General features: G+C 41.8%; 1 protein-coding gene and 1 non-coding gene across 3 annotated transcripts in view; one reads left to right on the top strand and one right to left on the bottom strand.

Annotated features, from left to right (window-relative positions):
* Mtmr12 (myotubularin related protein 12) overlaps nt 1–19,570 on the top strand; it is a 71,994-nt gene that overhangs the window by 28,237 nt on the left and 24,187 nt on the right. Inside the window, exons 2-8 of one of the 2 annotated variants that reach the window (XM_004848660.3) lie at nt 619–679; nt 3,608–3,750; nt 4,760–4,832; nt 5,625–5,755; nt 7,156–7,249; nt 11,868–11,997; nt 19,309–19,384. In XM_004848660.3, the coding sequence (XP_004848717.1) occupies nt 619–679; nt 3,608–3,750; nt 4,760–4,832; nt 5,625–5,755; nt 7,156–7,249; nt 11,868–11,997; nt 19,309–19,384 (708 nt within the window). Of the gene's footprint in view, nt 1–613; nt 680–3,607; nt 3,751–4,759; nt 4,833–5,624; nt 5,756–7,155; nt 7,250–11,867; nt 11,998–19,308; nt 19,385–19,570 lie in introns of those variants that run through there. The other variant, XM_004848661.4, reaches the window with a different exon arrangement.
* Nucleotides 13,273–13,398, bottom strand: LOC147824493 (small nucleolar RNA SNORA40). The gene has a single exon (XR_015442324.1). It is a non-coding gene; the product is annotated as a small nucleolar RNA SNORA40 (small nucleolar RNA).

Below are 19,570 nucleotides of genomic sequence, written 5' to 3'. Positions count from 1 at the left end.
TCTTCTGTCCTCTTTATGACTGTATGTTTGAATTACCTTATTTTTCACCTCAACTTGTTCCTTTACATGAAGGCTGTCCCTCCTACCCTTATGCTTGTGACAGCTAGTAGTGATTAGATTATGTTGTTGTTGTTGGATGTTTTGTTTGGTTTGGTTTTGGGTTTTTTGGTTTGTTTGTTTTGTTTTTTTGTGATAGGGTCTTGCTCTGTAGTTCAGGCTGGCCTTGAACTCATTATGTAGCCCAGGCTGGCCTCGAACTTAAGGTGATCCTGCTGCCTCTGCCTTCTGAGTGCATGCAGCACTGTACTCAGCTCTAACTAATTAAATATATTGATTGTCTCCAACTTGTTAGAATTCTGTCTTCCTTTCATTAAAAACATGTTTTTAAAAAGTAGCTTGTCAGGGCCGGGGATTTAGCTCAGTGGTTCCACCGCCTGCCTTGCAAGCGGAAGGTCCCGAGTTCAATCCACGGTACCAAAAAAAAAAAAAAGTAGCTTGTCAAATAAACACAAAGCTCCTGCATATGTGATGGTTTTGTGTGTATTCAGAAAACATGCTTTTATGCTATTTTGAGCCCCTAAAGAAAAACATGACCCTTTCTTTGTTCTTCTGTTTTAGGAAATTCACACAAATGAAAAGGCAATAACTGAGAAGGAAATCACTCTTCACTTGTTGCCAGGTAACAGTCATGTTAGCATCGTACCTTGTGTGCAGCTCAAAACCAGTGATAAATTATGCCATCCCTAGAATTGCTATATTTAAACTCCTTTGTTTTCATCCTCTGGTATGTAACAGTAATGAGTTGGTCAAAGATATTAAGGTCTTCAATTCAGTAACTGCACACCTCGCTCTGCCTGTTACAACAGCTGGAAAGAATTTTTCTTTTTTCCCTATCCCCTATCCTTCAAGCTGATAAAAATAAACCTGAGAAATTCTCACTTCTTTCACAAACAAATGAGGCCTTTTTCAGATTGTCCTACTTAACCCTATTCTGGTCTCCAGTCAGGAAAATCCCAGTTTCCTGAAGAGGCCTGCACCACATACTTCCTTCCTGCTGCCACGCCTGTTGTCCTTGAACAGAGCAGCTGCCTGGCCTCTTGGGGCATCTGTTGGTGGGTGGTCACCTGTCGGTCTCTGCTGAGCCCTGGTACCTGGGATGCTGGGCTTTGCCAGCCAGCCATGTGGCCGTCAGGGTTGTACTTTAGGCCATTTAGTATGAGGGGCCCTGGATTGGTTGATTATTTCTGAGACAGAAGAGAGTGACTATAGCTGCAGTTGGGTTTTAACCACTTCAAAGTTCAGGACAGAAACTACTTGGTGTAGTGTCCATACCATATAAGGAAAATCTGTCTGCTCTGTATTCTTTTTCAATTTTTTTTTAATCTAAAAGAACTTTTTCTTAAGCTTTTTAATGTGTATGTTACCAAAACAATAGAGGCTTTGTTCGGGTAATTTTTATTGTATTCTAGTTTGGGGATGTGGATGTGCTCGTTTCTGACTAAACATACTGGAATATGGTAACTTTTTAAAAAATGTTTTAACATTTTTAAGGCTTTTTTTCCCTGTAATTGTGACCTAGACCTTGATTCATATCTCCCTTTGTTTTTCCTTTTTGGGGGGTTATACTTTTGGGTTTTGGAGATAGGATCTCACTATGTAGTCCAGGCTCATCTTGAACTTGAAGTGATCCTCCTGCCTCAGCCTCCCAAGTGCTGGGACTACAGCTGTGTACCATCATACCCAGCATTTTGGAGGATTATAGGTTCTGAAATTAGCTTCTATTTTTAAGTTGGTGTTATGTATATTCTGTCATCTAGATTCCCTGATGGTCTCTTCTAGCTGCTGAGTGGCTTTTCCGTTCACAAAACTTCTCTGACCCTCAGTTTCCTAAACTAGATCATGATTCTCTCTATCTCCTGACTCTTACAATTCTAGAGTCTACATCTGGTACAAGGTTGGTAGCCATGGTGCAGCATGCCTTGTTGGTAGAGGGTTTCACTGGGAACATCGTAATAGCTACTGCAGCTGATGTCTGGTGTCTCTCACGTGACCCAGGTGGGGCTGTCCTGATCTCAGGAGACCCTCACTGTTAAAAACTGCTTCACGTTTGCAGTTGGAAGCACAGGAAGCCTTGACCACGCATCTTTCATCTTGAACTTCGTTATGGGGACTATTTTAAACTTTTAAGGAGGCCCTGATTTCCTTAGCGTCTTCCAACTCTGGTCTCTGGAGGATAACCCAGCGACTGAACCATCTTTTGGTATTTCCTTAGTGTTTCAGCCGGAGATAATTAACCCCTTGAAAGATGGAAAAAGAAAACACTATAACATGTACCTATTTATAGTCTGAATGTGAAAGCTAGACTAAATAAGTTCTCTGCTAAGTAAATTGGCTGACTGATTGATTGATTGATTGATTGCAGTGTTGAGTATTGAACTCATGGCCCTTGCACTGAGCTGCATCCCTGGCCCTTTTAAAATTTTATTTATTTATTTATTTTTGGTACCGGGGATAGAACTGAGGACCTTGTGCTTCTGAGGCAGGTGGCAGCACCACTGAGCTAAATCCCCAGCCCTCCCTTTTTTTATTTTTGAGACAGGGCATCATGAAGTCTCTGAATTGCCCAGACTGGGCTTCAACTTGTCATCCTCCTGCCTCAGCCTCTCAGAGTATTGGGATTATAGGCGTGTACCATCATGCCCAGTTTAGCTAAGTAAATTTAAAGGTAGAGAAATCCTGAGGGGAAGACGTTAGCCATTGAATGAGAAGAAAATTCCTTTTTTTTTTTTTTTTTCCATAGGATTCACACTTAGTTTTTATTCCCCCTTGTCCTCCTATTTTTTCTGCCCTAACCCAGACATCCCCCATCATAACTGCCTCTGCTTCCAGGGAGCAGAGAATGGTTATCTGTCTCCTGCTCTTAATTTTTTTGACAGTAAAGAGAAGTGTACTGTCTGTGTCCAGGAGCTGCAGCTTCTCCTGTGGGCTGGCCACCTACAGATGGGGCAGGAAAGGTGACACATTGAAAGGAAATACTCTCAGTGATGAAAGGAAATTTTTCCCACCAGCCTCTGACCTCTTTTTTTTTTCGTCTCATCCTCCCAGTGTGCAGCTGGAATGAGGTGGTCTTGCTGTGGAAGACTGCAGCACCCCTTGTGTCAGGAAGCTGCCTGGAAGCCCTAGAGCTGTCACAGGAAAAGGGGCTACAGTCTCTGTCCTTAGCATGCTGGCAAGACTGCCGGCTTGCTTGTTTAGGGTATTGCTGGTATGGAACATTTGGGGTCAAAGTCATGAAGACATGAGAATCTGTGCTTGAAAGTGCAGCTGAGATGACTCCCACCTATTTGGAAACTTCCATTATTTACAGTGAGAAGATAAAAGAAATCCCTGCATGAAGGTGTCTCTGAACTATTTTGCTTTTCTCCTCTCTGCTTCATCTTCTCTCTTAAATTTTGCAGCTCCTGCCGCTCTGAAAAGTGACATGTTCTGAAGTGTTTCGTTGTATTGTGTGTTTGTTCTTATGTAAATAGAGCAGCAAAAGCTCTTAATGTTTGTACCCTGTGTGTTCCCTGAGGACTTAAGGAGAACTTGTTTTGGTTTCCACCAGGTGAACAGCTGCTTTGTGAAGCCAGCACAGTCCTGAAGTATGTGCAGGAAGATTCCTGTCAGCATGGCGTCTATGGGAGACTCATTTGCACAGACTTTAAGATTGCCTTCTTGAGCGATGATGAATCTGCGTTGGATAATGGTGTACGAATGGGCTAGATTTGGCTGAGTTTGGAGGGACCAGTGTAGTTGTGGCTTTGTCGTTGTTGTTGTTTTCCCCCAGATCCTCAGTTCCTCCACCTCACTCCCCTCAACTTATAAATACAACAGGCAGAAGCCCTCTGTCAGGCGTTCCTTTCAGCTGCAGGACTGTCCAGAAATTTCTCACCTGTGCTTTATATGATGCTGGCTTGCTTTTGACCTCGTAGGTTGACACCACCAACTTTTTCTGTTTCTTCTGTATTTCAACACGGTATAAATCACCTGTTGGAACACTGTCTCCCCAGATATACTAGTTCCCCATGTTTTCTTTGTCGTAAACTTGTCCTCAAACTCAGGAACTGAGTTCAGTAATGAAAATAATGGTGAGGGTAGCCTTTGCAATTGGGTTTAATATGAACCCAGTAGCAGTATCCTTGTGAGAGCTGTGCCTACCAGGAGTGAGCAGTTGGAGGAAAGAGCTGCCCATATCGCTAGAGAGCACTGGAGGTTATGGAAACCCAGCTGCGGCCCCTTTTGGCGCAGTGTGCCTGCTGTCCTGACCTCCCGTGCTTCCCAAACACCAGCACCATTACTGCCCCTTCTCGTCTGGTCTGCTGTGCTGCTGCCCGCTGTTGGGGCTTGTTCCTAGTCCTGTGCAGACTTGAATCGCCCAGTGTTTTCTTCACAAAGCTGGCCTCCATAGCTGTCAGCCTCCTCTTTGGATCTATGTGAAGAAATGTTAAACTGCACATCACTTCCTCACACTTGTCAAAGGGCTTTGCGTGGCATGGTCGGTTTGCCTGGGAACAGCCCAGAAATGGCACCTTCTGTAGCTTTGAAAAACCAGTGCTCATGAGCTCTCCTCATGTTCTTGGTCATCCCTTTCTTAGAGATATGTGGGTGCATTTCCCAGTTTATCTTGGTGTACAAGTAGAAAATGATGATTTGCTCTCTTTATAGATGCCTAACAGTGTAGAAAGGAGTCACAGTTGTTTTCTTTTGACTCTTTTAGGAAACTCAGTTTAAGAATAAGGTTATAGGAGAAAATGACATTACACTCCACTGTGTTGATCAGATTTATGGAGGTAAGTATCTCTTTACCCTGGGGTGGCATCCTTGGGATGTATAGTTAATGATGAAAATGTTCTTGTAGCTTTTATAGTTTATTAGAATGTATTACTTAAATCCATTTTATGGATGACAAATTGAGATGAGAAGTAGCTTGTTTGGGGTTGCTTAGTTGGAGGAGCTCCGTCTTGAACTTGAAGCTTGTTCTTCCTAATGCTCCACACAAGTTCATCCTATGTTAGATGTTGATCATACTTTTTGCCACCTGTGGTAGCTGTGTAGGCTTTACTTTATAAAGGGTGATGTGTTAAGGTGTGTTGTGTTCTCATTAGGATGTCTTTACTACTGATGAAACACGACTCTCCTTCAAAGCTTCTCTGTTTCTCTTCCCCATTTTTGTGTTCAGGGCATTTTAAAAATTCATTCAGTAGCAGTTTATAACATAGGTGCTGAGTTGGATCCAAGCTTTGGGACAATCAGGGAAGTGTCTGGAGGGGCCCTACCTATAAACCTAGGAGTTGACTGGCGTGAAAGCATGTCCCTCTCCCTGCTACCCTTTTATTATCTCAGCTTTCCAAGCTCGGTTTTCTTCAGGCCATTGGAGGCCTTTCTGCCAACAGTGTCCAGTCTGTTTGGATCACATGCTAACTCCAGAGGAGTGAAGAACCCTGATTGCTCTCGGGGAGCCAGGGCCCCTGCTTGGAGGGACTGGGCTCCTGCCTTGGAAGTTAGCAGTCTGCATTGTTTCTTTAGCATTACTTGTTGCCATGTAACATAATTTCCTCCATGATTTCATTATTGATCTGTAGTGTTCGATGAGAAAAAAAAAACTCTCTTTGGACAACTGAAGAAATACCCTGAGAAACTCATCATCCATTGCAAGGACCTCCGAGTGTTCCACTTTTGTCTGAGGTACACAAAAGAAGAGGAAGTCAAAAGGGTAACTAGTTGCTTGTGTTTGGGATTTTATTTCCCCGTCAGGGTTTCCCCATTGACTGTAGCTTTTGCTTACATTGCCTGAAGGTGGAGGGGAGCCTTTCACTGTGTGAAGTTGAAATTGGTTGTAATCCTCTATTGTTTGATTAGAATGTGAGAGTTAATTGGGTAAATGGAGCTAGTGTATGGTCTCAGCACATGGTACCTTTAATCCTTCAGTTCATAATGTTTTTATTACTAGGGCCACTAAAGGGTGGAAGCTTATAAGCCAAGTCAGAAGGAAATTGAGTAAAGAGAAAGATGTGATAGCTCAAGTTATCCTGCTTCCCCATCTCTGACACCCTGCCCCCAAAATAGTAGCACTGACTTTAGCTCCTGGGAATAAATGAGTTTATCACTGTGGTTGTGCACGGAAGGAGGTGGCACATAGGTCAGTGAGCGAACCTGAGTTACCAGGTATGCCTTTGGAGGCCAAGTAAACATAATTACCTGGGAGTGCCACAGCAGACTGAGATTTGTAATTCAATAAACTCTGAAAATAGCTATATCAGTTTAATGTTCATATAACTTCAAGATTTCTCATCCAGGTGTGGTGATGCATGCCTGTAATCCCAGCACTCAGGAGACTGAGGCAGGAGGATAGAGACCAGTCTAAACTATATATAGTAGTGAATTCAGGGCTAGCCTGACTATAATAGGAAGACCCTGTGTCAAAAAACAAAATCTCTCTTACTAAGATAATGAAGGAAGCAAACTGGCCATGCTTATGGTAAATAGCTAGGGGATTTACCCATCAAATAGCCAGTACATGCATATTGTCTTGTCCACAATGAAATATGCACATTTAGAAGTAATGCCTTAATTTTCTTTCATATGGTATGATAGTTCTATTAGAATAATGAACTTGAGTCCAGTGTCTATTCTAAGCTGGAAAACAGTTGTGTAAACAGGGAAAATTTCTTGAGAAGGCAGATACTTCATTTTGAACAATGGTTTTAGTCATCTGTCCAAACATACTTTTAACATAGTAGATAAACAGAAAGCACAATAGACTGATTTTTCCTCGTCGTCCAGATACTAAAACCAAGAAATGGGTGGCTAAATGTCTTAGTTATTATCTGATAATAGCTGTAAGTCAATCACATAGCAGATTGTTTTTAAGAAATTAGGTTATATTTTAAAGTTTTCCCTAGAAGTTCAGAGCTTTTAGAAAGCCTAACAAAATAGTATTCTTTTGGTCTAGCTCTTTTCCCAGATCTCAGTCATAGATCTAGACCCGAACAAGGGTTGCTATGTTGTCCTCAGAGTGTCATTAGCACGACTGACGATAACTTGGCTTCTGCCTTTCTTTCATCTTTCTTTTGTCCAAAGCATAACCATATCCATTGGTCCATTCTTTCCTAGATTGTCAGTGGCATAATTCATCATACCCAGGCTCCTAAACTACTTAAAAGATTATTTCTGTTTTCCTATGCAACTGCTGCACAAAACAACACAGGTAAGTATTTTCTGGGTTTTGATTTGAGGAGAGGCAGGATCTTTCCTGTTCTTATCTGCAACCAGGAGAAAACCCATCCATCAGTGGTTGAGGTTTTTTTCCTCCTCTCTTTTCTAGCTCTTTCTAGCGGTCTTTTGTTTGAATGATTCATTCTGATTTCTTTTTCTTTTTTTCCTTTGATCTTTTATTTAACTTACCTTTTAGGTTTGTTTGCTTGTTTTGTTTGTTTGTTTATTGAGATAAGGTCTCACTGTGTAGCTCAGGCTGGCCTTTAGCTCACTATGTAGCCAAGGCTGGCCTGGAACTCACATTGATCCTCGTGCCTCAGCCTTCCAGGTGCTGGGGTGACAAACATGCACCACCAGGTTGTTTGCTTGCCTTTTGTAGTGGATTGTTCATTTGGCCTTTCCTTATCAAAAATAAAATCAGTGTATTATACTATGAATGTGAGACTATAGAGAAACAAAATGAGTTTAAAATTACCATATCTGTCCCTGGATTCTTTTTTCTACTTTAATATATTTGATTTCATTTTATAAGATTCTAGAGAATGTCTTGCATTTTAGAAAGTTTTTAAGCACTCAAAGTATGCTTTGTACATTAAAAAAAAATTTAGAAAACTGTTTTGGTAAAAGAAAACTTAAAAGTTTGAAATGTTTTCCATTTAGTTTGCTGAAAAAGAGAATAATATTTTAAGTAAGAAACCCTGACCATCTGAATTAACCATCAACAATGGCTAGCATGGACATGTTTTCACAAATATCTGTCCTCTTTCTCCTCCCATGCTTTCTCCTCAGTCTATTCACTTGCTCTGCCTATTACTTTTTTTGGTTTTTTTGTTTGTTTGTTTGTTTGTTTGTTTTGGTTATTTGAGACAAGGTCTTTGTATGTAATTCATACTGGCCTTGAACTTACAGCAGTCCTCCTGACTCAGCCTCTGGAATACTGGGACTACAGGTGTGCACCACTACACCCAGTTCTGCCTGTTACTCTTAACATGAGGTTGATGTTTAGTGATACTGAGTCCCCTGTCAGGGAGATGGTAGGTTTATTTAAAAGGACTCCATGTAAGCTTTCTGGACCGTGAAGTTGCTTTGTCACTATTCACTTAGAAAACATTTACTGCATGCTTGCTGTGGGCCAGGCCCTGTGGAGATATGGGGGTGAACAGGACCACATCCTTGCCCTCCAGGAGCATAAAGTCAAACAGGAAGGCCAGCTGAGTAATGTGTCGTCTGATGGAAGTGCCCACCCTCGCTGAGGAAGGCAGGCTGAGCCTAAGCTGGTAGTGGAGGGTGGTGGGCGCATCTGGTAGAGTTAGAGGAGTGCTGAGCTGTAGATATCTGACTACTTGTTGCATGTGAGGAACTCCAGAGATTTAGATTTTAAAAAATACAGGTTTTGGTGTCCATCCACCCTGAATGTACATCCTTGCCTCTGGCTTTGTGATCCTGGAGGGACACTTGACCCTTGGAGCCTTTGTTTTCTCATTTTAAAAACAACTTTCTTAATGCTTCCCTTGAATTTTTGTGAAGATTATGAAAGTGTTAACTGGCACTTAGAGTGTAGTCATTAATTGTAGAGTTAGTTGAAACTAAAACTGCATAATATTCAGGATGGATTATGTTCAGAGAATTATACTGATATAAAATATACTTCACACTAATATTAGACCAAATGTAAAATTTGCCCCTTAGTTGGATAAGTTCATCTTTGTGAACAATAGATCTTTCTACTGTGGCTGTATGTACAAGTGCTGTGTAACTGTGTGCTAGCTTTATAGCTTGTGGCAATGTGGGATTATGTAATTCATTTTCCTCCTTCTCTTCCTCCTCCTCTTTGTCTTCTTATTTAGCAGCACTAGGAATTGAGCCCAGGGCCTTTGCATTGAGTTACATCCCCAGTCCTTTTTTATTGTTTCATCTTAGACAGGGTCTCCCTAAGTTGCTAAGTTGCTCAGGCTAGCCTCAAACATGTGATCCTCTTGTCTCAGACTCCCGGAGTACTGGGATTACAGGCTTGTCCCATTGCACCTAGCTTGAATTTTATAATTTATATGAACATTTATTGGGCTCACATTTGAAAAATCACATTCTGTTTTTAGGAATTCTACCTCTCATATCTCAATTTGTGGTGTAGACCCAGGACTGGACAATTCCTGGACTTGCCAACATATGTTGATTAGCTTGCCACAGTCTTTACCTTGATCAACTCAGGCTTTTTGTGCCAGAGATCCAGGGTATATAGCATCTTTAAAAAATTTTATTCCAGCCTTCTCCTGTCTTCTAACCTCCATCTTTTTTGAGAAGTAAAAGTTGTAACTGATAGCTGCTCATTGGCCAGTTAGCTTTTTCATTGAGTAAGGTTTTTGTAGAGGTGAGTATCTAAATAATCTTGATTATTCCCCTGCCTTAATAATTTATAAATGTATTTTGGCTAAAAGGTCATAAGTGTCTGTGACATGGAATTTTAAGGAAAGACTTGCATGCATTGCCAAGCAAATAGCCAGATTAGCTGAACAGGAATATTATTACCCGCATCCATAGGGAAGTGCCCCCCGCCTCGGCCTTTAAGGCCTATTTCTGGGCTTGAATTCCAGCTTCAGCATTACCTAGCTGTGTGACTTGATCATGTTATTTGACTTTCCTGTGCCACATCTGTAACATGGAGGAAATAACATTGCCCTATTACATTACCTGTCCTGCAGGGTTTTGAGGAATAAGCTAATAAAGTGTAATATGCACAGAACAGTGCCTGGGCCATGGTAAGTGTGTATAGTTTGAGTATTCCTTATCCAAAATGCTTAGGACCAGAAGCATATTTATACATACATAATGAATAATCTTGAGGATGGGTCTCAAGTCTAAACACAAACATTGTTTAATGTTTCACATATTATTTGCAGAGCCTGAAAATAATTTTTTTTTGGTACGGGAGATCAAACTTGGGACCTTGTGCTTGGGAGGCAGGCGCTGGAACCACTGAGCTAAATCCCTGGCCCCTGAAAATAATTTTATACTTTTTTTGTTTTTTTGGTACCGGGGATCGAACTTGGGTCCTTGCGCTTGTGCAGCAGGCAGCAAAACCACTGAACTAAATTCCCGGCCCAATTTTACATAGTTTTATACCTGTGCTTTGACTGTGCACTGTCATATGAGTCAGGTGTGGAATTTTCCACTTGTGATGTCACACCAGCACTCAAAAAATTTCAGATGTTGGAGTATTTCCTATTTCAGAGTTAGGGTGTTCAACCTGTACAATCGTGTATTATTCCCAGTCATCATCCTTTTACTTTCATACACTGGGGATTGAACCTAAGGAGGGCTGAGCCTGTTGAAACAAGGTCTCAATAAGTGTCCCGTGCTGACCTCAAACATGATTTTTCTGTCTCAGCCTCCCTAGGAGCTGAGATTACAGGTGTGTACCACCATGCCCAGCTTGGTATTAATTTTGTGATAATTTGGTTTTATTGAAAAGAGTAGTTGGCATAGTTTTATGAAACACTTTGTGATTCCAAGAACACTTGGCTTCTTGGGTGTGCAGAGATGATTTGGGGCGTGTTAATCCCCAGCAAGCAGTGATGGCCTTGGGGAAGATCAAGGACATGTGTGCTGGGCTGCCAGAGCAGCATCTCCAGGCATTTGTTCTTGAAGGTAGTGCTGGGGCTGGATTAGGAACCGATGCACTGTCTCCATGATGTGGCCTTCACTGCGGCTGTCTGATCTGTTTATGGCCATCAATAACCAAGTGTCCTACTGAGCAACCCTCTTACGGGCAATGCATCTTCAGATGAAAGGGTACATTCAAAGATCTGACGTACTGTTCAAGTTAGTCTGCCATTGTATGCATCTGTTGGGAGGGCTAAAAATATTTCATTGCTTTAGCTTTTGTGTTAAGCCTGGCTTTTAGTGCTTCATATGATCTTTTTGTTTTATATAAATTATCTCATGGTTAGGTGACTGAGAATGGAGCTTTTGCAAGGACTTGCAGAAGGACTCCATAAGTATGCCATATACCAATATATGCTATAATTTTGCTACATACAGCAAAAGGACTTCATGCAGTACTATTACAAGGAGTAGAACAAGAACAACTTCTACAATATAAAAAAGATGGCCTCAGTGTTGAGCAGAGTGGCACATGCCTGTAATCCCAGTACTCCGGGAGGCTGAGGCAGGGATTGCAAATTTGTTCCCTGCCCGAGCAATTTAGTGACTTAGTGAGACACTGTGTCACAATTAAAAATTAAAAAATGAATAGGGATGTCACTCAGTGCAAAAGGCCTGGCTGGGTTCAATCCCTGGTACTGCCAAACAAAAAAGAAAGCCCCAGTTAGAAATTTGGATTAATGACCAAAAACCTGGAACAGAATTAAGCAGTAAATTTATTTTGCTTGGATAAAAATGGGCTTAGTGAAGGAGATTGGAGCCTAAGGGTGCACTTCCACATAGTTAAAATACTAAGGCTTTGGGCCGGGATTTAGCTCAGTGGTGCCGCTGCCGCCCCTGCCTTCTTCACAAGCGCAAGGTCCCTGAGTTCGATCCTGGCACCAAAAATTAATAATAATACTAGTGGTTTATGAAGAGATTTTATTGTCTTTCTAATTTTGTTGTGTTAGCCACTGATCCCAAGAATCATACAGTAATGTTTGACACACTTAAGGACTGGTGTTGGGAATTGGAGCGGACAAAAGGCAATGTGAAGTACAGAGCAGTGAGTGTCAATGAAGGCTACAAAATCTGTGAGAGGTAAGCTTTCGATACTGGCCACATGCCATACAACTCACCCCTTTGAAGTGTGTGTGCTTTTTTGGTTTTTGTTTTTGTTTTTTTTTGGTACCGGGGATCGAACTTGGGACATTGTGCTTGCGAGGCAGGTGGCAGAACCACTGAGCTAAATTCCCAGCCCATGTGTGTGTGTCTTTAATATACTGACAGGGTTGTGCAACCATCATCGAAGTCAATTTTAGAACATTTTCATTATCTGCAAAAGAAACTCGATAACAATTAGCAATCACTCTACATTTCTCTAAACATCTTCCTTCCTCTCCCCAGGCCTAAGCAACCACCAGTTTGCCTCTGTAGGTTTGCCTGTTCTGGACATTTCATATGAATGAAATCATATATTACATGTGGTCTTTTACCATTGGCTTCTCACACTTGGTATAATGTTTTCTCAGTTCATCCATGTTGTAATATATTAACAGAATTTAATTCCTTTTTATTGCCAAATAATGTTTCATAGTGTAGATATATACCACATTTTATTTATGCATTCATTAGTTGATAGACATTTGAATTGTTTTTACCTTTTATCTCTTCTGAATAAGGCTACCACAAACATTTGTGTACAAGTTTTTGTGTGGATACATGTTTTTATTTCTCTAGTATAATCTAGGAGTTGAATTGTCAGAACATATAGTAATTATGTGTTTAACTTTTTGAGGGAACTGCCAGACTGTTTTCCACTTAGATTGTACTATTTTACATTCCCACAACAGTGTGTGAGGTTCCTTTCCTCACATCAACACTAGCCTTTATTTTTATTTTTCTCATGGTGCTGGGGTTAGAACCCAGGGCCCCATGCATTCTAGGCAAGCATTCTACCACTGAGCTGTGCCCCAGCCTCTCAGTACTAGCTTTATTTTTTTAATTTTTTTTTTTTTTGGTACCAGGGATCGAACTCGGAACCTTGTGCTTGTGAGGCAGGTGCTGGAACCACTGAGCTAAATCCCCGGCCCTCAGTACTAGCTTTAAAAAGAAATTCTTAAAATGTCTCTTGAAATACTCAAAAGAGAATTTATATCTTTTTGTCTTTTTTTCTCATGTCCTATGCTTTATTAACAACTCTTTTAGTCTTAGAACCAATTTCAATGGTTATCAACTCCTCCCATCACATTAATCTGTATTAGATTTGTTTTCTGAGTCTCACTGTGTAGTCCTGGCTGGCTTCAAACTTTCATTTCTCTTGCCTTGGGTTCAGGAGTGCCAGGACCACGGGCATGCACAACCGAACCTGGCAGAAATATTCCTTCTTATAGTATCAAAACTCATACTCAATAGTGAGTTCTGGGTTGCAAAGGAGGATTTATTTTTTGCACCTCTCCATAAATCTTAGCCCACAAGTCAGACAAAAACAGCATTGTTGCATTGTTGTATCTCTAACCTAACTGTAAAACTTAGAGGCATTTCTGAATTTATATTTTATGTTTTCCTTTCCTTTTATTGAACCCTTCATTTATTCATTTAACAAAAATTGTTGAGTGCCTATTGGTGCTGAGCATCCTAGCCACTAGATTTACAGTGGTAAACAGTGCTCTTGTATCTCTGTGTCCTGTATCTCCTGGAGCATTCTTTCTAGTGGGAGGAAGGCAATGGTAGAATGAAGAAGTGAAGGTAAAGTAGTAGATTAAAAGGTAAGTGCTAGGGAGCTGGTTGCAGTGATAGAATATGTGCCTGTTGTGCACAAAGTCCTGGGTTCAATCCTTGGCTCAGAAACAAAAACGACAACCTTCAGTTGGGCTGAGACTGTAGCTCAGTGTGGAGTACTTGTTTAGCATGCCTGAAGCCCTGGGTTCCATCCATCCCCGGCATCACACACACACAACACACACACATTGAGAGTGCTGTGCAGAAAAACGTCAGGCACAGGTAGGGAGTGCTGGAATTATAGAAGGTGGTTAGGGAGGCCTCAGGAGTAGATGGTCTTTGAGCCAGGCCTTGAAGGAAGCGAAGGACTGAGTTGGTTTGGGGAGGAGAGGGGCCCATTCTATGCTTTCGGGATGCTTTTGGAAGAATTTATCCTTTCTGATTCTGAGAAATGAGGGGGAGTTTGAGCAGAGGCAGGGAGTAATCTGACCTACATTTTTAAAGGGTGACTCTGCATAATCTCTTTTTAGAAACTTGAATCTTATCACTTTGGAACATACTTCCTAGCAAATTGCTAACAGTTTCATAAAAATGTAGTTTTGTGGAGCTTTTCATTTTTTTTCAGACATGGTCTCCCTATGTAGCCCAGGCTGGCCTCAAACTCACTGTGATCCTCCTGCCTCATCCTCCTGGTGCTGGGATTACACTTGTGTACCACGATGCCCAGCCAGTTTTTATTTTGATCAACCCCAAACACTTACACAGCATGAGCTGTGATGACAATGGAAGGGACCCAAATAGTCCTGACTCTACCCAGAACTTTATTAGCAGCCCTGTCTTGCTCTCTTTTCTTCCTAGATGAAAAGGGGAAAGCTAGCTTTTAGAAAGAGCTTAGAAACTCCTCCTCCTACGAGATGTCATGTGAGGTTGCTGATACAGGGCATCTCCATTCCCAGAACTGTTTTTTTTGTTGTTATGGTGGTTTTTGTTGTGGTTGTTGTTGTTGCTTCAGACAGGGTCTCACTATTTAGTCCAGGCTGTCTTTGAACTCCTGATCCTCATGCTTCAGCCTCCCAAGTAGGTGGGACTATAGATAGGTGTGTGCCCGTGTGCCAACACCCAGAATTATTATTTAAAATCTAGCCTATGCTGAATTCTGGCACTTATGTAGATGTCAACATGTCAGAAATACAAAGTGTGATACAAAATACAATGAATGTTTAAATTTTTAAAAAAATTTATTATAGTAACAGACACATTGCCATCCTTGCTTTGAACACACTTATGGTGTCATTTTTAACACTTGCTGAAGCAGTTCTGGGAGTCCTGTTTTGTGAGTGTCTTTAGTTGTGCTGTCATGGCTGCTGAGATGTCCTGAATTTATTCAAAGTGTTTACTTTTCATGGTCATTTTTTATTTTAGGGAAGAGCCAGAAGTTGTAAGGTACCAGGTCAAGTGAATAAGATGGATGAGGATGCACTGTGATGTTTTTATGAGCCTGTCTTTCCATTGGGTGGCACTTGGCAGTAGCATTATTGATCATGACTAGTAAAGACCTTTATCCAGATTCTGATACTCAGAACACCCCGTGCCAACCCATGCTGCTAAGGTTGTCCCAGCACACAGGAAAAGCTGTGCTTTATTTCCCCCCTGGACTCCTCTAGTAGCTCCCTGTGTAGTCTTTCCCATCCACTCTGGTCCCATAGCACCCCATCCTCTGAGTGAGCCTCTCCATCTGCATTTGGTCAGCGACTTCTCACTGGTCTTGGAACAGAACCTCAGCCAACACTCCAGGGCCCATGGCGGTCTGCATCCTGCCTGTCTCTGACTCTGTCACACCCCTCCACTGACCATCCTGCCTGGTAGCCTCCTGTCTGAAGCATCCTTTGCTTTGAGCTGCACGTGGGGAGTTAACTCCACTGCACCGATTAGATCTCAGCCCAGTGCCACTTTCTTAGGGAGTCCCAGACGAGGTCAGGTTTCCTCATGGAAGCTTTCATTGCACTATGCATCTTTTATAGCACTTTGTGTGATTGCAAGTTTATTTTTGTCTCCTTTTGGTTCATGTTTATTTCTGCAACCTATAGCTCTATGAAGTCAAGGACAAGACTCCCTGTTTTTCTTCATTATATCCTCAGTACCAACCACTGTGCTTTGCTTCTGAGAGGTGCTCAGTAAATAGAGGAAACTGTAACTTAATGACAGCCCCACTAGGGGAGTGGACTCCTGTCATTTACTGTCTACCTTCCCTGAGGTCAGAGCTGGCTCTTCTAATGCTACAGGTCTGTTACTTCTCTTTTTTCATTCTCTTTCTAAAAGCCTTTCTCTTATCCCACCTCCCTGTAGAACTGTAAAGTGTGTAGACCTCTGACGTGGATAACCAGAGGGACTTGTGCATTGGTGCTGGCCAACATAACCCTGCTGCAGAGGTTCCTCACCCTAACTAAGATTGTACCTGAGTGGATCATTAACTTCCCCCTACCCAAGTTGTCCTGTACTGAGAAAGGCTGTTTATTTTGTGCACTAAACCCATCCTAATAACTGAATTTACTGTTTTCCAAGGAGGGAAGATTGATTACTTGTCTCCATTGGCAGTTGCAACAGAGACTGCATAGACTCCACCTGAGTTGGCTGGGCCAGGCAAGACACCCTCCACACCCCTCCCTGGGGCGGTGCTCTTTGTCTCTGCTGAGAGATGGCTTGCGATTGCTAATAACAGAGAAAATTAACTGGTTAACTAGCATTGTGAAATATTCAACATGAATTTTTTAGAACAGTGAGGCCCCCCTTCAGCAGTATAGCATGAGCCACTGAGAAAGGAGCTGAGACTCTAGTTTAAGCACTCCATAGGTGACTTCTGAAAAGGGTGCAAAAGGAGCTGTGTGTCGGTTACGGTCAGTTACGGTCTAGTCCCGTGATGGTGAACCTTTTTAGAGCTTTCAGTGATACAAACCGCCCTCTGCGGGCGCTTGCCATAGGTTCACCACCACTGGTAGCACTCCCCACAGTTTAATGTGCATCTGAATCACCAGGCAGTCTTGTTAAACTTGGGTGTGATTCGTGGGTGGGGCGAGGCCTGAGAGTGTGCCGGTCCACACCCAGGTGATGTGTCTGCATACTTTGAGCAGCAGGATCTTGTGGAACAGTAGGTTTCATCTTGACTGCATTTCTTGAGAGCTTTTAAGCCTCTGATGTAATAGTTCTGGGGTGGAACCTGGACTTTGGGAGTTTTTAAATCTTCCACTGTGATTTTGATAGGCAGCCTGAATTTGGGAATCATTGTTCTGTGAAGAGGCTTTTACTTCAGGGACTACACCTGAAGAAAGGGTACCTTTCTGCCCGCCCATTCAAGCCGAAAAAATCTTAGCTAAGATACTTCAACCTGTCTAAAATGTCAGCATATGTAGCTTTTGAAGTACTGGAGTGACTGACATACTTGTATATGTTGGTTTGACATAGTGCCCGGCTCCTTTGGATTATTTCCTCTTCCATATTGCCTGAAATTTTATATTAAATTTTAAAGGTTAATTTTAAAAGAACAAAGTTCCTACAAAATTATTGTTTAAAGTCAGATTTGGGAAGCACTGGCCAGTTGTTTGTTGTCTCTATGCCTCTACCTACCTCTCTCCTGTGGATTGGGGGGCGGGGTATTGAAGCCAGGGCCTTTACATTGAGCTTCACCCAGACTTTTTTTTTTTTTTTGGTACTGGGGATCAAACTCAGGACCTTGCACTTTCGAGGCAGGCGCTGGAACCACTGGGCTAAATTCCCGGTCCCCAGACTTTTATTTTGAGAAAGGATTTCACTAAGTTGAACAGGCTTGCTCCAACTTGTGACCTTCCTGTCTTAGCCTCCCAAGCCACTGGGATTAGAAGGGTATGCCAGTGTGCCTGGCTCCTTTGGGTTATTTTGAAATAAATGCCAGAGCTCATCATATTACATGCATATTAAGTATATATCTCTAAGAATTAACTCTTTTTATAAATGTAACAAAACCATTATCACACCTTTCAAATTTCATGTTAATTAATATCCAGTTTAGGTTCAAATTTTCTTCATTGTTCTTTTTTGTTTGTTTGTTTTGTTCTGTTTTATTTTGGTCATGCTGGGGATCAATCCCAGGCCCTTGTGCATGTTAGGAGAATACTCTATCACTAGCCCACATCTCCAGCCTTGATTGTAAACTTTTAAGGTTCCGTTTTACCTTTTTAACCCATTTTGTTGTTGTTGTTAGTCAAAATTCAATGAGATTGATATTTTGTGATTGATGGATAGATTTCTTAAATTGCTTAATCTCACCCCAGCCTTGTTTGTTTGTAATTTGCTGAAGAAATCAAGCTATTTGACTAATAGTTTCTCACAGTCTGGATTTGGATGATCACATCCTTCTAATGATATTCAATATGCTTTTCCATCCCCTATGGACTGATTAATGGCGTGATCACATTTGAGTTCTGATCTCTTTAACTCTGAACGTTTTATGACCTGATACTTACCACATTTCTATCAAATATGCAGCATGCATACAGATCCATGATTACTTTCCCGGGCAGTGTAATACCATCAGCATCTCATTTCTTATGAGGCCTTATTTCAAGCTCCTGGAAGAGGGTGTTAACAGATCCACAGTGATGGAACTTAGGCAGATTTCATCTGCTGACTCGAAGAGACTGTCCCCACATGTCTTTGATCTCTGCAACTCTGAAAATCTAACTTTCTCTTGTCCTACTTCATAACAATATTGTTCTTTTTAGAAACAGTATTTCTCCTGGAAGAGTTGCAGTCATACTGCCTGGGTTTGGGCCTTAGCTCCATTATGTGCTTATTGATTATGTGACTGGAAGGGCTTTGGCAGTGTTGTGTCTGTTTCTTTATCTGTTGAATGGAAATTTATCACAGTACATACCTGAAAGGTTTGTTGGAGGATGAAATGAGTAATTCATGTGAAGTATTGGAGCACTGTCTGACACACAGTAGAACTTAAGTGTTTTTTGGTTTTTTGTTTTCGTTTTTTTGAGACAAGGTTTTGCTGTGTAGCCCAGGCTGGCCTCCAACTCATGGCACTCCTCCTGCCTCAGCCTCCTGAGTGCTGGGATTACAGGTGTTAGCTGCCATGCCCAGCTAAGAATGTGTTTGTGTTGCCAAAGTATTTGATAAAATATTTGGGCAGCTAGCAGCATAATTACTGGTTTTCATATTAGTATAACTGAAAGCAACACAGGAGCTCATATTGTTACTACATGATAAGAAAGGTCACTCCCAATTTTGGAATTCATGTACTTTTAAGTATTACATTTTCCATTCCCTCATTTTATAGAAGAGGAAACAGACTCAGAGGGACAAAGTAACTTATCTGAGGTTATGCAGAATTAGAGGCAGGGCCAGGATTTTATTTTTTATGTTTTCTGATACCAGGAATCTTAACTCAGGATCTTGCGCCTGCCAGGCATGGCACCACTGATCTACGTCCCCTGCCCAGGGCCAGGATTTTAACTCAGATTCATGACTGATTTGGCCAGAGTGCTTTACACCAAACAGAATGACAGTTCATAGGAGCTGGTTTTTCAGAGAAGGGAAATACAGTCATTTCCATAGCATCCTGCTTAGTTTCCTTGTATTTAGTAAGGTTGAGCTTTCATATTTTGTAAATGAAGCATAGTACTAAAATCTGATGACATCTCTGTCTTCTAGGTTGCCAGCATTCTTTGTCGTCCCCACACCTCTTCTGGAGGAGGATGTTCTGCGCTTTCAGGGTCATGGCATACCAGTAAGTGCGTCCGGGAGCCCAGAGAGGCTTGGGTGGCTCATTGCCCACCCTAACAGAATGACCCTGCTTAAAGCCCTTGGCCTTGGTGCACAAGAGCTTTGTCCTTCGTCCAAGAGTGATCCAGAAATATTATAGGGACTCCCTGGAGGGGTCTCTCTGGGACACGAGGCTCTCTGGGACAGTTTT

Source organism: Heterocephalus glaber, unplaced genomic scaffold, assembly GCF_053883595.1.
Source record: "Heterocephalus glaber isolate CG9 unplaced genomic scaffold, H.glaber_assembly_v1.0 deba00001538, whole genome shotgun sequence".
Taxonomy (NCBI): Eukaryota; Metazoa; Chordata; class Mammalia; order Rodentia; family Bathyergidae; genus Heterocephalus; species Heterocephalus glaber.
The sequence above is the reverse complement of the archived record's forward strand: the minus strand, read 5'-3'. Positions and strand labels throughout refer to the sequence as shown.